The following is a 16,968-nucleotide window of genomic DNA, read 5'->3' on the forward strand; positions in this document are numbered from 1 at the left end:
TCAATCAATTTCTATTTATCAAATAAACAGAAATGTAAAAGATTCTTTCTAAACTATTTATTCGTTTCCGATGTTGCACATTACGTATGCACGACTAAATCACTATACAAAATGTAAGTTTATTATTTTTAATGACAAATGGTGAATGTACAAAAAATTCTTCAGGAAACAGCTGTGGAATATCATGCATTTTAATTAATTTGTTCCTGATTTACTATATCAGTTAAACAAACAAGTGCAAAGTACTATAAAAGAGCACATTAACGTCATAAGTAAAAATTAGCTTTTTGTTCCAAATTAAAACATGGCAAAAATACTGTTCTAAACATCTTTAAATAAATATCTCAATAATGTTCGCTTTTCACTTATTAAATTAAACATTTAGTTTATAATGAGCAACATCAAAACAAATATTGGAATTTTTTTAATCGTGTACCGAAAAATTTGGAGCATTTGTTCTATCTCTTTTTGTTTGATTCAATTGCTCATGTGTTATAATGTGATATGCCAAATGCTAAACGTTCAATCAATCTGGTGAGAAAATATGTGTGATACATTTTTACACTTCTTGTACGTATCTGTAGAGTGATGTACATTTAGCACCTACTTTAAAATTAATTTTCCTTTAAAATTAATCAGTCTTTATAATATTATAATTCCATTAAGGAATATTTCAGTAAAACAATTTCATCGTTATATTTTTATCAGATCTATATATAATTTACAATTTGTAACTCACTAATTTAAGTTACTAATATTATTAATTAATAAATTATTGTGTAACAGGATCGTAATATAAAAATGATATACTGTTTCCTGTGTTCTATTTTTATAATTAATTTCAAGTTCATCGAACATTCGAAAAATTCCAAATTCCACGAACGTTTTATTATAGACGGCATGTCACATCATAATGCATGAACAAAATGCGAGTATTAACGCATTCCATATCAGAATGAGGAACGCGTGTTAGTTGCGTGCCAATTAAAGACGAGAAATGCAACGGTCACGTATTTACGTACTTTTCGCTTTATATTCCATGATATCATTTGCTCTCTATTCTTCGAAAGTTACAGAGCAACAGCTTGTATCTTACATACTAATACTAAGTTCTAGACTTTAAATACCTTAATTAAGATTATGCTAAGGTACGAAATGTCTGGACGGAAAAAGGACACATTGGAACCGATCGATTCAATTGTACATTCCAAACTGAAATTTGATCATTGAAAAGTAAGATAAGAAAACAGGGAACATCCGTTATTTAATGACAGTTTAATTTACAGTTTATCTCTAACATATTTTATTGGCAACTGGAACTGCAAGATTTGTTCATTTTCTTTCCTAAGTTTTAATTAGAAAATAAATCATGTTCTGAACAATACAGTCAAATTCATCGAACTTTCTTCTGTTATTAATGGACTAGAGTATCGAAAACCGATTTTTTCTCAATGAAGTTCAATGACATTCTCCTTATCCTTTCTCTTACTCTTCGATAATTATCATTTCTCACTGATTTGTACGTTTTTGAGCCATACCTATCGAATCTACCATTAGGATCATCATCAATCTCTAGTATTGATCCGATGCAAATGGGTTTTGTTCGTCTCTCAGAAATTATATTTCTTGGAAAATGACATTCTTCAGTTCTCCATATGTTTAGAGCAACTCGTATCCCTGCACGCTTAGCGCGGGTTGCTGAGGCTTTATCCTACAAATGGGAAAGGCGGGTAGCCAACAGGCGGAGGATAATAACCTGGGAAGGCTGGGACTGTCGGTTGTAGGGGTATGGTGCTCGTAACATAAGTGGTAATCTCGGTTGGTACTACCCTGCTCGAGAACAACGTGGTGTACGCCGTTTTCGCTCCAAATGTCAGCTTCAGAATTTTCGAATCGGACACCGTCGCGAACGTTTGCGTGACCAGAGGAGCGCTTGTCACCGTGAACTGGGGTTGCTGTGGAAATAGCGGCAATTGTGGTGGCAGTTGCGGTGGTAATTGCGGTGGCAGAACCGGTGCAATCGTGGACGTTCCGTATTCATAAGATGTTCGTGGCACAGTGCCAACTGGCCTGGATAACGTCGAATAAATCGTATTGCCGTTGTTCACTACCGGGATCACGTGGGACTCGTAAAGCGTGTCGAGAACGACGACCGGTCGTGAAGTGGTGATCACTTGTGGCTGCTGTTGACCGAAATATTTCAACAGAGCCAATTGATCGGGAGTCAAGTGCGGTTCGATGGAAGTGCTCGGAGTTTCTGATTTTGCTTTCGAAGATGAAATTGATTTGAAAGGTTCTAGATCAGAATCCATGTCATTGTTTGGAGCCACTACCCTTTTGGGAATATCATCGTCATCTCTGTCTTCGTCACCGACATCTAACTCTAGATGAAGTTCGCTACCTGCTTCATCCAGCTTCGAGTTAAACTCATTCAACGCTTTGCTGGGAATAAACTGATATATATCCATTGGTGGCAAAGTCTTTATAGCAGTAACCACACGTGCGATATTGTACGTTTGCACGAGCGTCAGTTTGGTTGTGTTACCACCGTGTATTACAGGAAGTAGATGGGTTTTGAGTAGAGTTTGCGTAGTAGAGAAGGTCTCGGTCAAAGTCTCCAAAGGTGGAGTCGCTTGGCCAGATTCTAAAGATATAGCTGGCAGAGTCGCCACGGCTGAATCTAATGGCAAGGTCGTCTCATACGCTGCTGCAGTATTTGCTAGGAGATTCTCGGTTAGCGGCTCTGACGGTGATACCGTGCTGGATGGATCTATCGTTGAAAATGATTTCTTCAGCGTTGAAGTTACTGTCACGTAGCGAGTATTTCTCAATGTTCCAACCTGTTTTATCGAACGAAATAAATATCTTATCAAAATATTTCAAAAGGCAAATTTGTGCAATAACTATCGAGTATTCTTTTAGTTGATAAAACTGAACAATTATTTCATTTGTAACTGGAATTGCAATAGAATAGAATTAAATATAATTCATCGAATTTACAAAGTACTGTCAGAATTGAAACATTTCTAGAAAAATATATGAAAACAATTTCTTACCTGGAAAGTGTATGGTGACTTAATAGTAGCAATTTCGAAGTACACGTTACTCATATCAGCAGCTGTGGAAATTTCAACGTTGACCGTTTCGATCGGTAAAATTTGTTCAGGATGTTGATCCTGAACGCTGACACTGGCAACATCCTCGCTTTCGCTCGGATCCAATTCTTCATCGTTTACCGCTTCTTGAATTTTTCTCTGAGCATTGACCTGTTGACCTACCCCAACAGCAGCCGCCGCCGTAGACGTGGAAACGGAAGATGCGGTAGTTTTGCTGTCGTCGACGTTTACCGGATTCTCAGTTGTGCTGGTTTCCGATATCGAACGTTGTTCGTCCTCGACATCGATTTGTTTTCGGATAGCGATTCTTGGTTTAGGAGTCGTCTTGTAAGACCAACGCCCTTGTGTTCTTGGTAGCTTCAACTTCGGCACAGGATTAGGGCTAACTGGTTGTTGTTCGTTTTTATTTTTATTGTTCTGCTTCGAAGGCAAACTTGGTTGATTACTTGGTCGAAAGCTGCTGCGGCGACGAGTAACAGGTGGTTCTGTGGTTGTTGTTGGAGGGCTTCGATTTCTGATAAAATAAGAGTATTAAAAGTAAATTTTTTAAATTATACTATCTATCAGTAAAATTATGTTACTATACAAAAGCCACATGAAAATATGACAATTTTAAGATACTAACTTATAACTTGGTCTTGAGGTGGTACTGCTTCGATTTTTACCCGGCTTCGTTTGTTGCACCTCACCACTGCCATCGTAATCATCGTTAATTTTGTTGCGGAACTTCGGTCGTGATAAATTTGGGCCTGAGTTTTTCCGTGTGCTCCTTACTGTGGAACCTAACAACGTGAAACTAAGATTATGTCGTATTTATCCATTTATGCGTCAGGCTTGATAAATGTATTTTATTATTATTCCAAATATCTTACTTAGATGAATATTATCGTGTCAATGTCATTAAGCTCAATTACATTTTTGAAATATTTGAATATCAATTTCTTGAGATTAGAACATCTTAATTGAATATTACAACTGTTAAAATTTTTAAAACGAACGAATTTTTTATAAAATTCAAGTTGTAACTTCAACTAAATTGCTAATAATCTATTAAAAAAAGGTACTTAAACGTCTTTATGGAAACATCCTAAGAACAACGAACATAATATAATACTGAGAACATTTTACCAGCTGGGGAACTAAACAAAACTTCCAAGGGTAGCGATGATTCTTCTTGCTGCGTCGTTGGTGTAGGTTCAAGTTGTGGTTTTAGCTTTCCTTGCTGCGGTCCAATAGTTTTTAATATTCTATGTGTACTAGAGGGGCGAATTTTCCCTTCAGGAACTGGCGGAGCTCCGGAGAGAATTCTCGACGAGCTTTGAAGCACCTGAGCGTATTTCCCGTTTATGTAAGTACCAATCACGCTAGTTTCGTGAACAGTGGTCAATCCATCTTTAACAATAGTGCCACCGAGCTTCGTAACTAGACCAGTTGGATTCTCTTTCTCTCGTCGACCAGTAGGTCTAGGTTTTCCATGGGGTTTCGAAGAGGGTCTCAGATTAATTAACTGTGAAAATCAAAACAAACATTATTTTAATTTTGAGGCGATCTGAACATTATTCATTAAAGGAATATCGATCTTGTAATTGAAATTGCCAGCAGAATTGGTTTTCAAAAAATTTACTTGGCTTTTGAGCAGATCTTGTTACTGCACTTTTTTGTGTATTTTACAAAAACCAAATTGTCGATACTTAATTATTTCTACGAATATTACGAGCAAATGGTCTAGAAAGAAAGTTAGTTTCAAATTGGAGACAATAATTAAACTATGAACATTCTTTCGCCATTCTTACGCGTTAGACATTCAGATTTTTATTCGAGTGAACTTTAAGCGTAAGCCTCAAATCGATGAGCTACAACGGTGAAATCGTTTATCATGCGATCTGACGATGGGATTCGACTTTCACGCGGTTCATGGCCGATTTCTGCGTGATAATAAATCTAAAGATGAATAGAGATACATATATCTAAAGGAAATATAAATCACTATATAGTAAATAGCTACTTTTACTTCGATCAAAGAAAATTATCAACGCTTTGTATTTCAAGGATTGTACATTTAAAATCTATTTATTACAATATTGTAATCATATTTCTATATAATTATAATATTAATCTCAATAAACATAATCTATATTGCATTTTCGTTCTTTGTAAAATACACATTTCTGTAAAAGATTCAATATTATAACATTCTTGTAAGAAATATAATTTACGAGTACAAATTAGACTTTCGATCGTTTTCAGTAACACTTTATTCTTCAGAATCTATAATAAATCATGTAAATATTTCAGAATCTATTAATTTGCAACAGCGAGAACTAGATCTACTGGTTCAGTCACCTTATCTCATATTTACGTACGATACTGCAACTATTTGTGTCAATGTCAATAATATGCAATGAGGAAGGCTTAATAGGTGAAAAATTGCGTTATTGATCAATGACTTGGAACGGAAGGCTTTCCTGTAATTAATTGTACATGTAACGCAGAATTATTCACTATCGTTCAATAAAGTAGCTACGAGTTCACAAGATAGTAAAATGATTATCAGAAAATCGATTAACGAAGAATTATATTAATATTATGAATATAGCATATAAAGCAATATTAACTTAAAACTTAGAAATTTAATTAACACGCCTATTAGAATATTGTTTGCGATTCTAACAAATTTTGAGAATCAATATTTTATTAAAAAGAGTCGTCCAATTTGTTTACCTTGTACGTCTCGTCAACTACTTCTGCAGGTTGCTTCGATAGGAAGTCGTATTCAGGTTCCGCAAGATTATTCTTAACGACTGGTGCTTCGTCCTTTGATTTTACCTGCACTTGCGAAGATATCACAGGACTCTTTGTCATTACCTGTGTTTGAGTCTTCGGTTCCTGTAACGTATATTGCATGTAATAAGCAGGAAATGTATGTAAATTACATTGAACATTCATAAATTTTATTTATTACTAGTAAGTAGAGTATATGAAATGATACACATTATTTTCATGGCAATGGGCTCAGTATAATGTTATTGGTTATTAATTTTTCATTATTATCCTTGGAGTTCAGAGAGAGGTCTTTTCGTGTAACAAGTATAACGACGATTAATGTCTTTAAATTCAGCACAGCATATAATTCCTCCTTTTCTTTTGGTAATCATCTCAAAGCATATAAATTATGTTTTGTTTGGTTGAATATATACACATGAAATAAGCACTTATTGCAAAAGTATTTAAACTAGCTTGTGAATTTTTGAAAATATATAAATACTACTTTAAACGTTTAATAAAAGAATGAACTAACTCACAAGATTTTGGTCTGGACGTGTTTCACCTTCGTCCCAAAGTTCTTCTACATGAAGTGCGATTTGCATCATATTTCCACAACTATATAAAATAAATGTCATTTATTTTTTAAATCGTCAAACAATATAAAAATCTACGTATCATTTCGTTTAATATAATTCGAAGCGATAAGATGCGTTACGTAAAAAGACCTCGATATACTCCCATGTTTCACAAGAGTCATTTGATATTTATATTTTAATTCAATGTGGAAAAAATGAAATTTAATTGGGAATTTCCAACACAACGTATTGGAAGAAAGTTGTATATGAGAAAAGTTTAACTTTCAACGTTCAATAAATTGAAATTTATAATACAAACATTACCTCCACTCTGAATCAATTTATTTCATTGGCAAGACGTTCGTATGAATACTATCACAATTCGTAATTATTTATTTCATTAGTATTCAAGATAGAACGCTTTGCTGTAAATTCAAAAAGCGTTAAAATACGAAATCGATTGGAGATATTAGACGATATATGCGATAGCGGGTTAAATCATTTACTTTAAGTTTAGGCGATCGTTTGAAAGTAGAAATCTTTTACACCAGTGTATTATTACTTAGACATAGATAAGTATGAATAAACGGCTTAAACCGGAAAAGTTTGCTTGGTAGAAAGGAAAGTAACTTACTGCTTATTTTATACATATTTTAATTATACCATATTTCTATTTCTCGCAATATAATACGAGATTTTAAAATTAAACGATGAGTCAAAAATGATAATCAACGTATGATCAATAAATCGTGCGATTATACTAGCGAATATTTCTTGCCTCGATAGTTATATAATTCTTTTTCTTTATATTCACGAAAAATATCGCTAATTTATCTCACCTGATTTTTTACAGTTCGTAATCCACTATCTTCAGAATTAATGACATTCTGCTCGATCACTGAATTTACAACAACCTTCGTGCCTTTAACTTGCTTTTTCGTTTCTTCCACGGAATTTGTCTTAAACGTCTTGCTTGGTTGAATAGCAGGAGGCGCTTTTTCCTTCGTCTCGCTCGGTTTCGTTTGAATAATGGAAACGCTGCTTTTCTTTTCTTTTCCCCCGTCTGCAAGTTGGTTTCGACGAGTAATTAGAATCATCAAAATATCATCGAACTCTTATATCGAAGAAAAAATCGCGAACATTTATTTAACACTGACAAATGTTTCGAACACTTTAAGTTCCCAGTTTTCGATTCGCAAAATTTTCCAGAATTTTTATTACGCGATCTTTCAATTCTTTTCTGTTTCTTCACCTCCTCCGAAATAGAATAAAAATTATATATTCAACCTTTACGAAAAATCGATCTCTTCGCATACGTTACATTAGTATCGATGTTGACTCGATCTTCATTCTTATTCTATATTTCTGTGCTAAAATACGAAGCGAAAATTCGAAGACATTGAAATTAATACAATACAATAATAAAAACGTCAAACAATAGGTTGATAAAGGAACAAGGTTGTAAAGGAACAATAAGATGACAAACGGGAAGCGTTCTCTTAAAACACCTGACAACAGGCAAGGTGTAGCCAAAACTATGTGTCAAGAACATCCGCAACTTAAGACCTTGGTATAATTCAACGAATTCGCCGATTCTTCGGATCTCTTCGCTCAAGTGTAGTTTTGGCAATGTTTACCAAGGACTAAGCAATGATTTAATCCATAGTGTCGCTTCAACGCAACGTTGTTCAGAGGCAGAACAATTTACATATTTTTGTATATGGAGATATAAAAAATAAATTGGCGTCAGAAGCTCTAGAGATTTGAAATGAAAGGATCATCGTAACGTTACACGATCTCAATTCCTTCAAAATTCGTACAACTGGAGAGCGTTATAGCAATAAGAGGAAGCTGCAATATTTAAATTGAATTTACTGAAAGAGTCACGAGAGAAGCGGTCTATTACTACGAACATCGGTTAATTATAAATTTATAGCAGTATAGTTTTAAGAGGCGATTCAATTTTCATCGATTCTTGTCGGCTTACTCAAATTTTTGGAAAGTGGAACTGCTTTCTTCACGCGATGATCTCTTCACTTATGAGATCTAGGTGAGAGAAGAAATATTAAGGAATATTAAAAAAAAGAAAATATTAAGCAAATCCGTGTCGTTCCCTTTCATAATCATTATGTTGAGAAATAAAATTCAGTAACGTAAAGGAACGGGGAAAAAATTGTTAATGGAATGTTGCGTCAAAGCGTTGGCCCTTGATGCGTTAAAGGCATACTTATATGGAAGAAGAAGATTACAAGATATAAGATTTTAGCCGCTTCGTCTTCGGCAAAAATTGTCATTTATCGCGTGTTTCGCAGGTGTTATCGCTAATTGCGAATCAAAGTGCCTTGATGGACACGTACGGGAACGAGGTCACTCGAGGTTAATATAAAAAAAAAATTACAATTTATTACGTGGGACAGTACGTATTTTCTCTGGAATAACGAGATTCCGTTAAAAACGATGGGGATGCTGGAATCGATTAATTTAAATGACGCTTCTTGGGCGTAAGGATCCATCATGATTTTTTAAGTAGAAAAGTACGAAATAAGTACCTGCTGGCGCGCTTTGTGGGCTGAACACCATCACCGTGTTTCCAATCGTGGTAGTGAAATCCAAGAATCCATAGACGGTTTGTGTAATAAAGTCATCGTTTACAACCGCCGGTTTGATCACTACAGCGGTCTCGACCGACTGACTCTTGTAAACTTGGGTCGCACATTCTGTAACTAAAAGTGAAATCAAATACTTTTTAATATTGCTTATCTTCGTTTCATAAACGATCGATTGTTCGAGGAATTGTCGTTAAGTGTAATGTCTTTATGTAATGTGTTACGTTGCGAGATACGTAACGCGGTAATGCGTGACTTTAGCTTGAAATTCCATAAAGGAATGTTCGTTTTGTAAATACATAATGCAAAGAAATTTTGTAGTTTTCTTTTTAATATGAATCTAAAATTGAAATGCGTCAGTTATGTATGGTATTGAATTTATGAAATAATTTATAGGATTTTGAAATTAAGTTTTTGTTGGAAACTGAGTAACGCGCGTACTTCGTTAGACGTGTTCGCGTTTCATCGATTCAAATTATTTATTTTATTTTATTCAAATGATTTATTCGAACATCGATCGAATTACGCGATTACCTTCGTCGATTTTGAATTTTCCACTTTACATTTACAGCGTACAGCTTTACGTTTACAGCGTTCGTTTGCACCAATTGAGATCTAATTTTTCAGTTTATATTTGTTTAACATCTTTGTGCGTATTTCAAATTTAGTAGATCGTAATCGTACAAAATTGTGTACACATTTTTTCCCGATACGACGTACCTATACTTGTAATAAACTTTTCCAGAAATAGAATATAGTATAATTTTATTTACAATAGTGTAACTTACAATAATTTACTTTCTATTAGGCACTTGTATTATTGCACGATTTATTACATAGATAAAATGTGATAGGAACGGAATAAATTGACAAGTTACCATAAAATGAGGTAATAATTGCTTTAGCTCACGAAATTGTATCTAGAAACTTAAGGAAGTCGAAACGCGTGTAATTTCTCTAATCTATCTATGACGAATGAAAAATAACTTTATATTTTTTACGTTTTTCTATTACATAATTCCTTTGTGATGCAATGAAACGATAACGAAACATCGATACTTGTATCTACTTTGTTTCCTCCTTACATAGAGTTTCATAGAATTCCCTTACCTATGAAAATAATAGTAACAATTTAGAAAAAAGCGTTAATAATAACCCCCGCTTATAAAAGTAACTATAACTTTATTTTATTTGCAAGTAAGAACGTAGAAATCTTTTTGGAACACATGAAACCTCCCTGAACAGATTATGTTGCCGCACATTAGGTACGCATTATACATCAGCAAACAAATTACAATTATAATTACATAATTTTCGAAAAATGAATAAATAAACTTGGAAAAAATTGTGCGATAATGGAGGAATATCGTTGGAATTGTTTGTTTTTCAAGAGAAGACGAATCCTTCCATCATGTTGTTTATATCTTGTTATCCGTGTCAATACTTCTTTATTTTTTACACAAAGGATACTAGAATTTCCACTTAAGACAATCTCTTATAAAAAAGATTACTTTCTAAATTGCTGTCTAGAATGACGTTCCAAGATAATGCCTATACAGCTTCTGCAAACGATACGTTTCTATATCATTTCATTCACGTTATGGAATAAAAACGAAAGCAGAAGTGGCGAACGATTTTTTTAAATTTCAAATTGCGCAAGTTGTTCCTCGTAGGTTCCTTTTTGTTTCGTAGAAAATCCGTTTCGTCGCGAAATTTACATTTGAATCATGGTTAATTTTGCACTCGAGTGGCGTGTCCAAAGTCTCGAGCTCGTCGATGCTGTAACGAAATGAGCACGACGTTGCTTACAAATCGAAGTCCTTTACATTACAGAAGAGTACGTGTATACACGTATATTTGTATATATAGCTAGTACGTGGCAAGTGTGGGAACGAGTAGCCATTTGATAATAAAGAGACGCCTTAGGTATCCGAGCTGAAACCTTTTGATCAACACGTAGCGTACTAAGATTAAAGAGACATGAAAATGGGTTTAAAAATATCTTGCGCTCAAGAGACGGCAATGTTCAAAGGATTTCAAGAGAAATTGATATTCTGATATCGACCCGTCCTACTTTATCGTCTTTCTTAAACGATATTTCCTGAAAAGATACTTTTTAATTTATGAATATTATTAGCTCTATTGGCGACAAAAATTTGCATGTATTCGCGATCAATATCTTATTAAGATAATATCAATATCTTATTAAATACAATATTAAAATACAGATGGACGAATACTCACCGCATACTAAAGATATGGCAATAATCAAATATTTCGACAGCATCGTAGTCAGTTTGATTTCATTCTACGCCAGAGCATGAATTTTTAATCTGAAACAGAAATGCAAATATAAAATATGCATGTACCTACTAAATATAAACTTAAGTCAAGTATATATTTATTTAAATAACTGTGTATTAAACAAACACGAATAAATATAAATTAAATAAATCTGTCGCTTAAGGCTTATTTAACAACAGCCCTTTCTTCAATATACGACCTCGTCGATTATTCGCCGTACAAATTCAGCTTGAATTCTAAATTGCGCAATAGTCTTTGCGTTTAAAATTAACCGCAGTTGAAAACGATTTTTCAGAGGACAAAAAAAAAAATTAATCTCGCCGCACAATACCGATACTTTTACATAATATAAATGTGGTAATGGAAGATTCCAAGAAGGTAATCATGGTGAATGCATAAATAAATGGTTCTGCTGGGCGTACTTTTCAAACGTTGCACGCTTCACAGCCCTCGTCATTAGCATAATGGATTTTGTGCAATAATTGTCCTAAACAAATACTTTATACGTAATATGTCACGAAAGGCTCATGGAAGGAATATTATTATTCCGTGGATGGGATTGTAAATAATCGAACAGGAAAAAAAAAGACACGTCAGTTACATCAGTCGCAGAAATAGTGATAGTAAAAATAAGAAGCAGAAGATATTTATTGAATTATAACTACCTCAGGAATATTCAACGTGTTGAAACTTCTATGTCTTCCATCTGTAATTAACATTGGCACACATTTGCAAATAAGGATAATAAATATCTTTTACTTATACGTTCTTCTTTTATTGTTGTATATATCGTTGTAAACTTGAAAGGATCTTAGAGAACGTTCGTTTTTGCAAGAGGATGTATCTTTCTTTATTTCATTAACGAAATGAAATAAATTGTGTGATCTTTGACGTTATAAAAACTGCCTTATTAGAAATAAATTTAAGTATAACTAATATTATACGAATTTTAGAGAAATTCTTGCAAATTCGTTTTCACGACAGTGACAGTGTTTTTACATAATTAGTATCATTATGTACGACGTTTAATATCTAAATAACGGCTACTTCAATCAGATACTTGTATAAGGAAGTAATACATCATATTACATAATTTTTTGAACCTTTGTTTTGTACTTTGTATGTAATTTATATAACATTTCACACAGTTAATTACGCTCATTTCTATTCAATTTTTTGCCAAAATCTGTATGCTGAATTCTTAATCACGGCAACATGAATAATTAGCCCCGAGAATAACAAAAATAAAATACAAAAGCGGTCCTCCAAAAAATTGTCTCGTTTATTTAAATTTGTTAAGATATACGATCGTATGCAAATAGTTTTTGTATCCTCGTTATCTTCAGATAAGCCTACGTCGTATCGTAAAATTAAGTCTTTGCAACAGTTTAAGCAAAATGTTAAAACTTGAAATTCTTATACATACACGTAATTAAGATCAGTAGATATATCGAGTTACTTTCTAAACAACACGTGTGTCGAGTCCTTGCAAAAAGCCATACACACGTTTACTTTGTGTCTAATCTTTATATAAGTTGCCATATATCAGCTGAAGAAATGAATTCTTTCCGATTTTTGTGTGAAATGGAAGTTGTAAAATAGAAAGAACTCATTTTTGCGGCTAATACATTTATATATATATATATATATATATATATATATATATATATATATATATATATATATATATATATATATATATATATATATATATATATATATATATATATATATATATATATATATATATATATATATATATATATATATATATATATATATATATATATATATATATATATATATATATATATATATATATATATATATATATATATATATATATATATATATATATATATATATATATATATATATATATATATATATATATATATATATATATATATATATATATATATATATATATATATATATATATATATATATATATATATATATATATATATATATATATATATATATATATATATATATATATATATATATATATATATATATATATATATATATATATATATATATATATATATATATATATATATATATATATATATATATATATATATATATATATTATATAGAATTTTCTACCTCATTAAAGGAATTAAGAACGGACGCTTTATCACCAAATTATTTATATTTATGTATCGATGTAATTATTATTAAGATACTTTTAAGCGGAATTAGCAAAATTAAAATATTGAGAATCCTGAGACAGAGTTTCATCAGAAACTGCAAAATCTTAAATTTGTTCAACGTCAAGGAGATAGCAGGATGTTTTTATTTATGCCTGCATAAGAGAATAAGGAACCTGCAAAATATTGATATAATATTCAATATTTGTGTGATTTCGTGTATATGAAACACTATGTTTTATGTCTTTTTCATTTCTCGATAAATACGATAGCAAGTAAATTGTGTTACGTTTCAACAATATGTGTCTCGACTCTCACCCGTAACTCGTATCTATTTGACACACTTTCCCAGTAAAAAAAGTTATTCGGCCATTTACAGAACGATTTTTCTCAAATACTTTTACTTTTATTTCTTTTCTATTCTCTGCGAAGAATGCGAAATCTCAACAAAATAATTTTCAAAATTGATCACTCGTCTCTCCGTTTCGTTGTCCATTTTTACCATGTGTCAAACTGACACCGAGGGACACGTTAAGATGCGAAACTGAAGAACGGGTGAGATCTAATACGTCGAAAGATTCGTAAAGCTAACATCTTGTATTTAAGGGGTGTATGCAGACTTAGTGTACGTAAATAAGGTCAGTATGTAGAGCCACTCTTTACTTTATATACATGTATAATACATCATTATAATATGCAACGCATCCTCGTGACGAGACGAGACGTATGAATGGCGTCCTGAATGATGCGCTATCTCATCGTGCACATGTACAGAATCGCGGACCGTTGAGAAGGCAACGAAATTATTGCATAAGAACAGTGTTGGTAATCAGTTAGCGTGAAACAATAGTAAAAGGCAATACCGTTCCAGCTTGGATGCTTAACGGGCATGACTGGAATTTATAATTCTAGATCGATTCGCAACACTAGAAACGATATCAATTTTTCTTCGCACAGAAAAATTGTTTGCTTATAGAAATCTTCATTTACATTTCTTCTTCAAGTTTTAAGGATAAAAATGATTTCGAACGAAAGTTGCAAATTAATACTAAAAATAAGACGAGAGTAAACATATGGAAAAGAGAAGAATTAATCGAATTAATCGTTTTTTCTCCTTCGTCTTTTTTCATCTTCTCTTTTCGTCTTCGTGTTCGTCGGAGCATTCGTCATTGGGTACGATGGTGGTTTTATGGGGAATTTTGATAAGAGAATTTTATATTAAATCGACGAAACCAATGTTAGAAGTATCGTGAGTTCATAACCTGTTCCTTTCACTTGTATTCTTTCAAGATATTGCGGCAAGGTGTTCGTATAATCCGCGCGCTTGCGGTAAAAAGCGCGAGCGATCCTTGATTCGCGCGTTACTATCGCGAAACGCTGCAATAATAGGAAAGCTGAAAAGTAATTATCGACAATTCGCGCGTTTCAGCGGTTTGTCATATTATTTCGTTCGCGCCAGCTACACGAGACGTATCGTCTTTTCAAACGAAAAAGCTGGCACGGTGACTAACAAGCGAAAATTCCACTATGCTTTTCGCTTTGCTTCTCGCCTGTTTATTCGTAAAACTTGGATTATCAGTGGAAGGGCTTTTTTTTTGAATACCAAATTTTGATTCGCGGTACTTCAGGGACTACCGAGTTTCAAGGTGTCATTCCATACGTACGCGGTAAGGAGTGGTCTCACAAATGGATCTCTACGCCACTGTGATACCGCATATACAAACAGGACACGTTCAAAGAAACGTTAGGGTGCATTCATACAGCTGAAGCAAAGAGTGTGAAGCAACGAACATTTCGTTATTCGCCTTGACGCAGGTATTTTCTTTTTTTCTTTTTTTTTGCAAATCACAATTTGCAACCAACTTGGTTGGCCTTTCTTGGTCACGCGTAAATTGTAAAGGATCGTGAATTAAAAGGAGATTTATACACACATATTTATCGTGATGTTCCAGATGTTCTAATATTTTTCGATATTTCCTCTATAATGTCTTGCAATTAAACTGCGAATGTTTATGTGTTTATTCTAGATCTTGAATTCCGAGGAAGCTTGGAACTTCCAGGATTCTTCAAATCTTAAGAAATCTTATAAACAACGCAGAACTCCTCAGTTCCAGCTTTGAGATAATATTTTACAATTCGTATAATTCGTGTGCGTTGTATTTTAGAAGCTTGGAATTATCGGGATGTTTCTAATCGACGAGTATCGTGTCTCTTTGCTCCTTCAAATTACGTTACGAATTTTCGGAAGCTCGTAGATGTTCATACTCGAGGCACGAAGTACTATATTTCAAAAATTTACAACTTACAGACAGAGCGACGGGAGACTTCGTAACATCGTTATTAGTAAAATACAGACCTGCAAACGAATTTTAAATCAATTTTTTTTTGACTTGTAAAAAAGATGAAATATGGTTCGTTAGTTAAGGAAAACCGAGAACCTAAATTTACATTGCAAATCGGCATTACGATATTTTGAATCGAAATTAATTTCAATCTGGCTGTGATTCTATAAATTATCGTAACGTGGATAACTGTTAAGTACGAAGTCACGGATTTCTCTGACGTAATCAAGCGTATTACGAAATACGAGTTAAGCATACGAACAACGTGAATTGAATTAATAATAAATTGAAGTAATATTTAGTTAAATCGTTCTTTTGCTTGTTGCTTCTACGAATAAATGGGTTTTCATATATCAGTGTCTATTTGCCAAATTTATTTTTCGATTATCATCTTTAACGTATTCTTGTTGCGGTTTCCATATGACAAATACCATGTTTGGCAGAGTGTTCGAGTGTTAGGTACTTAATAATTCAGACGAACACCATTAGTCGACTGTTGCTACTCGTGTCTGAAATATCCAATAAACACTTCTTCCATTAAACCGTGTGTAACGGTCCTTCTACGTCCTTCGAGATCGTCCTCGAACAGAACTACAACTATACGCGTACAAATTGCAATCTCATCTAGTTTATTGAGAAATAATATCGTTAGACAATACCATTGTCAACGTAAGAATAATTATCGATGATGACGACAAAGTGTCGATGTAACCGCGATATCAATGACAGTATATAATGTGTCTCGGAAAAGTACTTGGACGCTTTCTATGGAAAACTTTCGTACATATGTATATTATATGCGTTTAAAATTTTATTAACACTGCGATGAGACTGCATTGAAAATTTACATAAAAATTGTAAGACGTTTGTTATAAACGTGATTCTACGCGAAAAAATAAGTCGAAAATATAGAATAAAAATTTTTCGTTCGAGGCTTTGTTTTCGAGAAAATCGACTTTGAATTTTCGCTCGGTACGCGTGCGGTACGTTATAACGAATCTCACCGTAGATCGTTGTCTCGATGGAAAAATTGAAAAAAAAAATTTTTATTCTATATTTTCGACTTCTTTTTTCTCGTAGAATCACCCCCTCTCTGCTTG

At 33.1% G+C, this 16,968-nt stretch overlaps 1 protein-coding gene across 1 annotated transcript in view; it reads right to left on the bottom strand.

Moving 5' to 3' along the window:
- Positions 1-1,534: 1,534 nt before the first annotated feature.
- Positions 1,535-16,968, bottom strand: part of LOC100745603 — a 32,487-nt gene continuing 17,053 nt past the window's right edge. Inside the window, exons 2-9 of the mRNA XM_003486476.4 lie at positions 11,308-11,396; positions 9,007-9,180; positions 7,297-7,520; positions 5,838-6,002; positions 4,245-4,623; positions 3,742-3,898; positions 3,057-3,630; positions 1,535-2,840 (exon numbers count right to left, since the gene is read on the bottom strand). Of these exons, the coding sequence (XP_003486524.1) occupies positions 1,707-2,840; positions 3,057-3,630; positions 3,742-3,898; positions 4,245-4,623; positions 5,838-6,002; positions 7,297-7,520; positions 9,007-9,180; positions 11,308-11,350 (2,850 nt within the window). The 5' untranslated portion in view covers positions 11,351-11,396 and the 3' untranslated portion in view covers positions 1,535-1,706. The remainder of the gene's footprint in view (positions 2,841-3,056; positions 3,631-3,741; positions 3,899-4,244; positions 4,624-5,837; positions 6,003-7,296; positions 7,521-9,006; positions 9,181-11,307; positions 11,397-16,968) is intronic.

The sequence above is a fragment of the Bombus impatiens genome, unplaced genomic scaffold (assembly GCF_000188095.3).
Source record: "Bombus impatiens unplaced genomic scaffold, BIMP_2.2 scf_0114, whole genome shotgun sequence".
Taxonomy (NCBI): domain Eukaryota; kingdom Metazoa; phylum Arthropoda; class Insecta; order Hymenoptera; family Apidae; genus Bombus; species Bombus impatiens.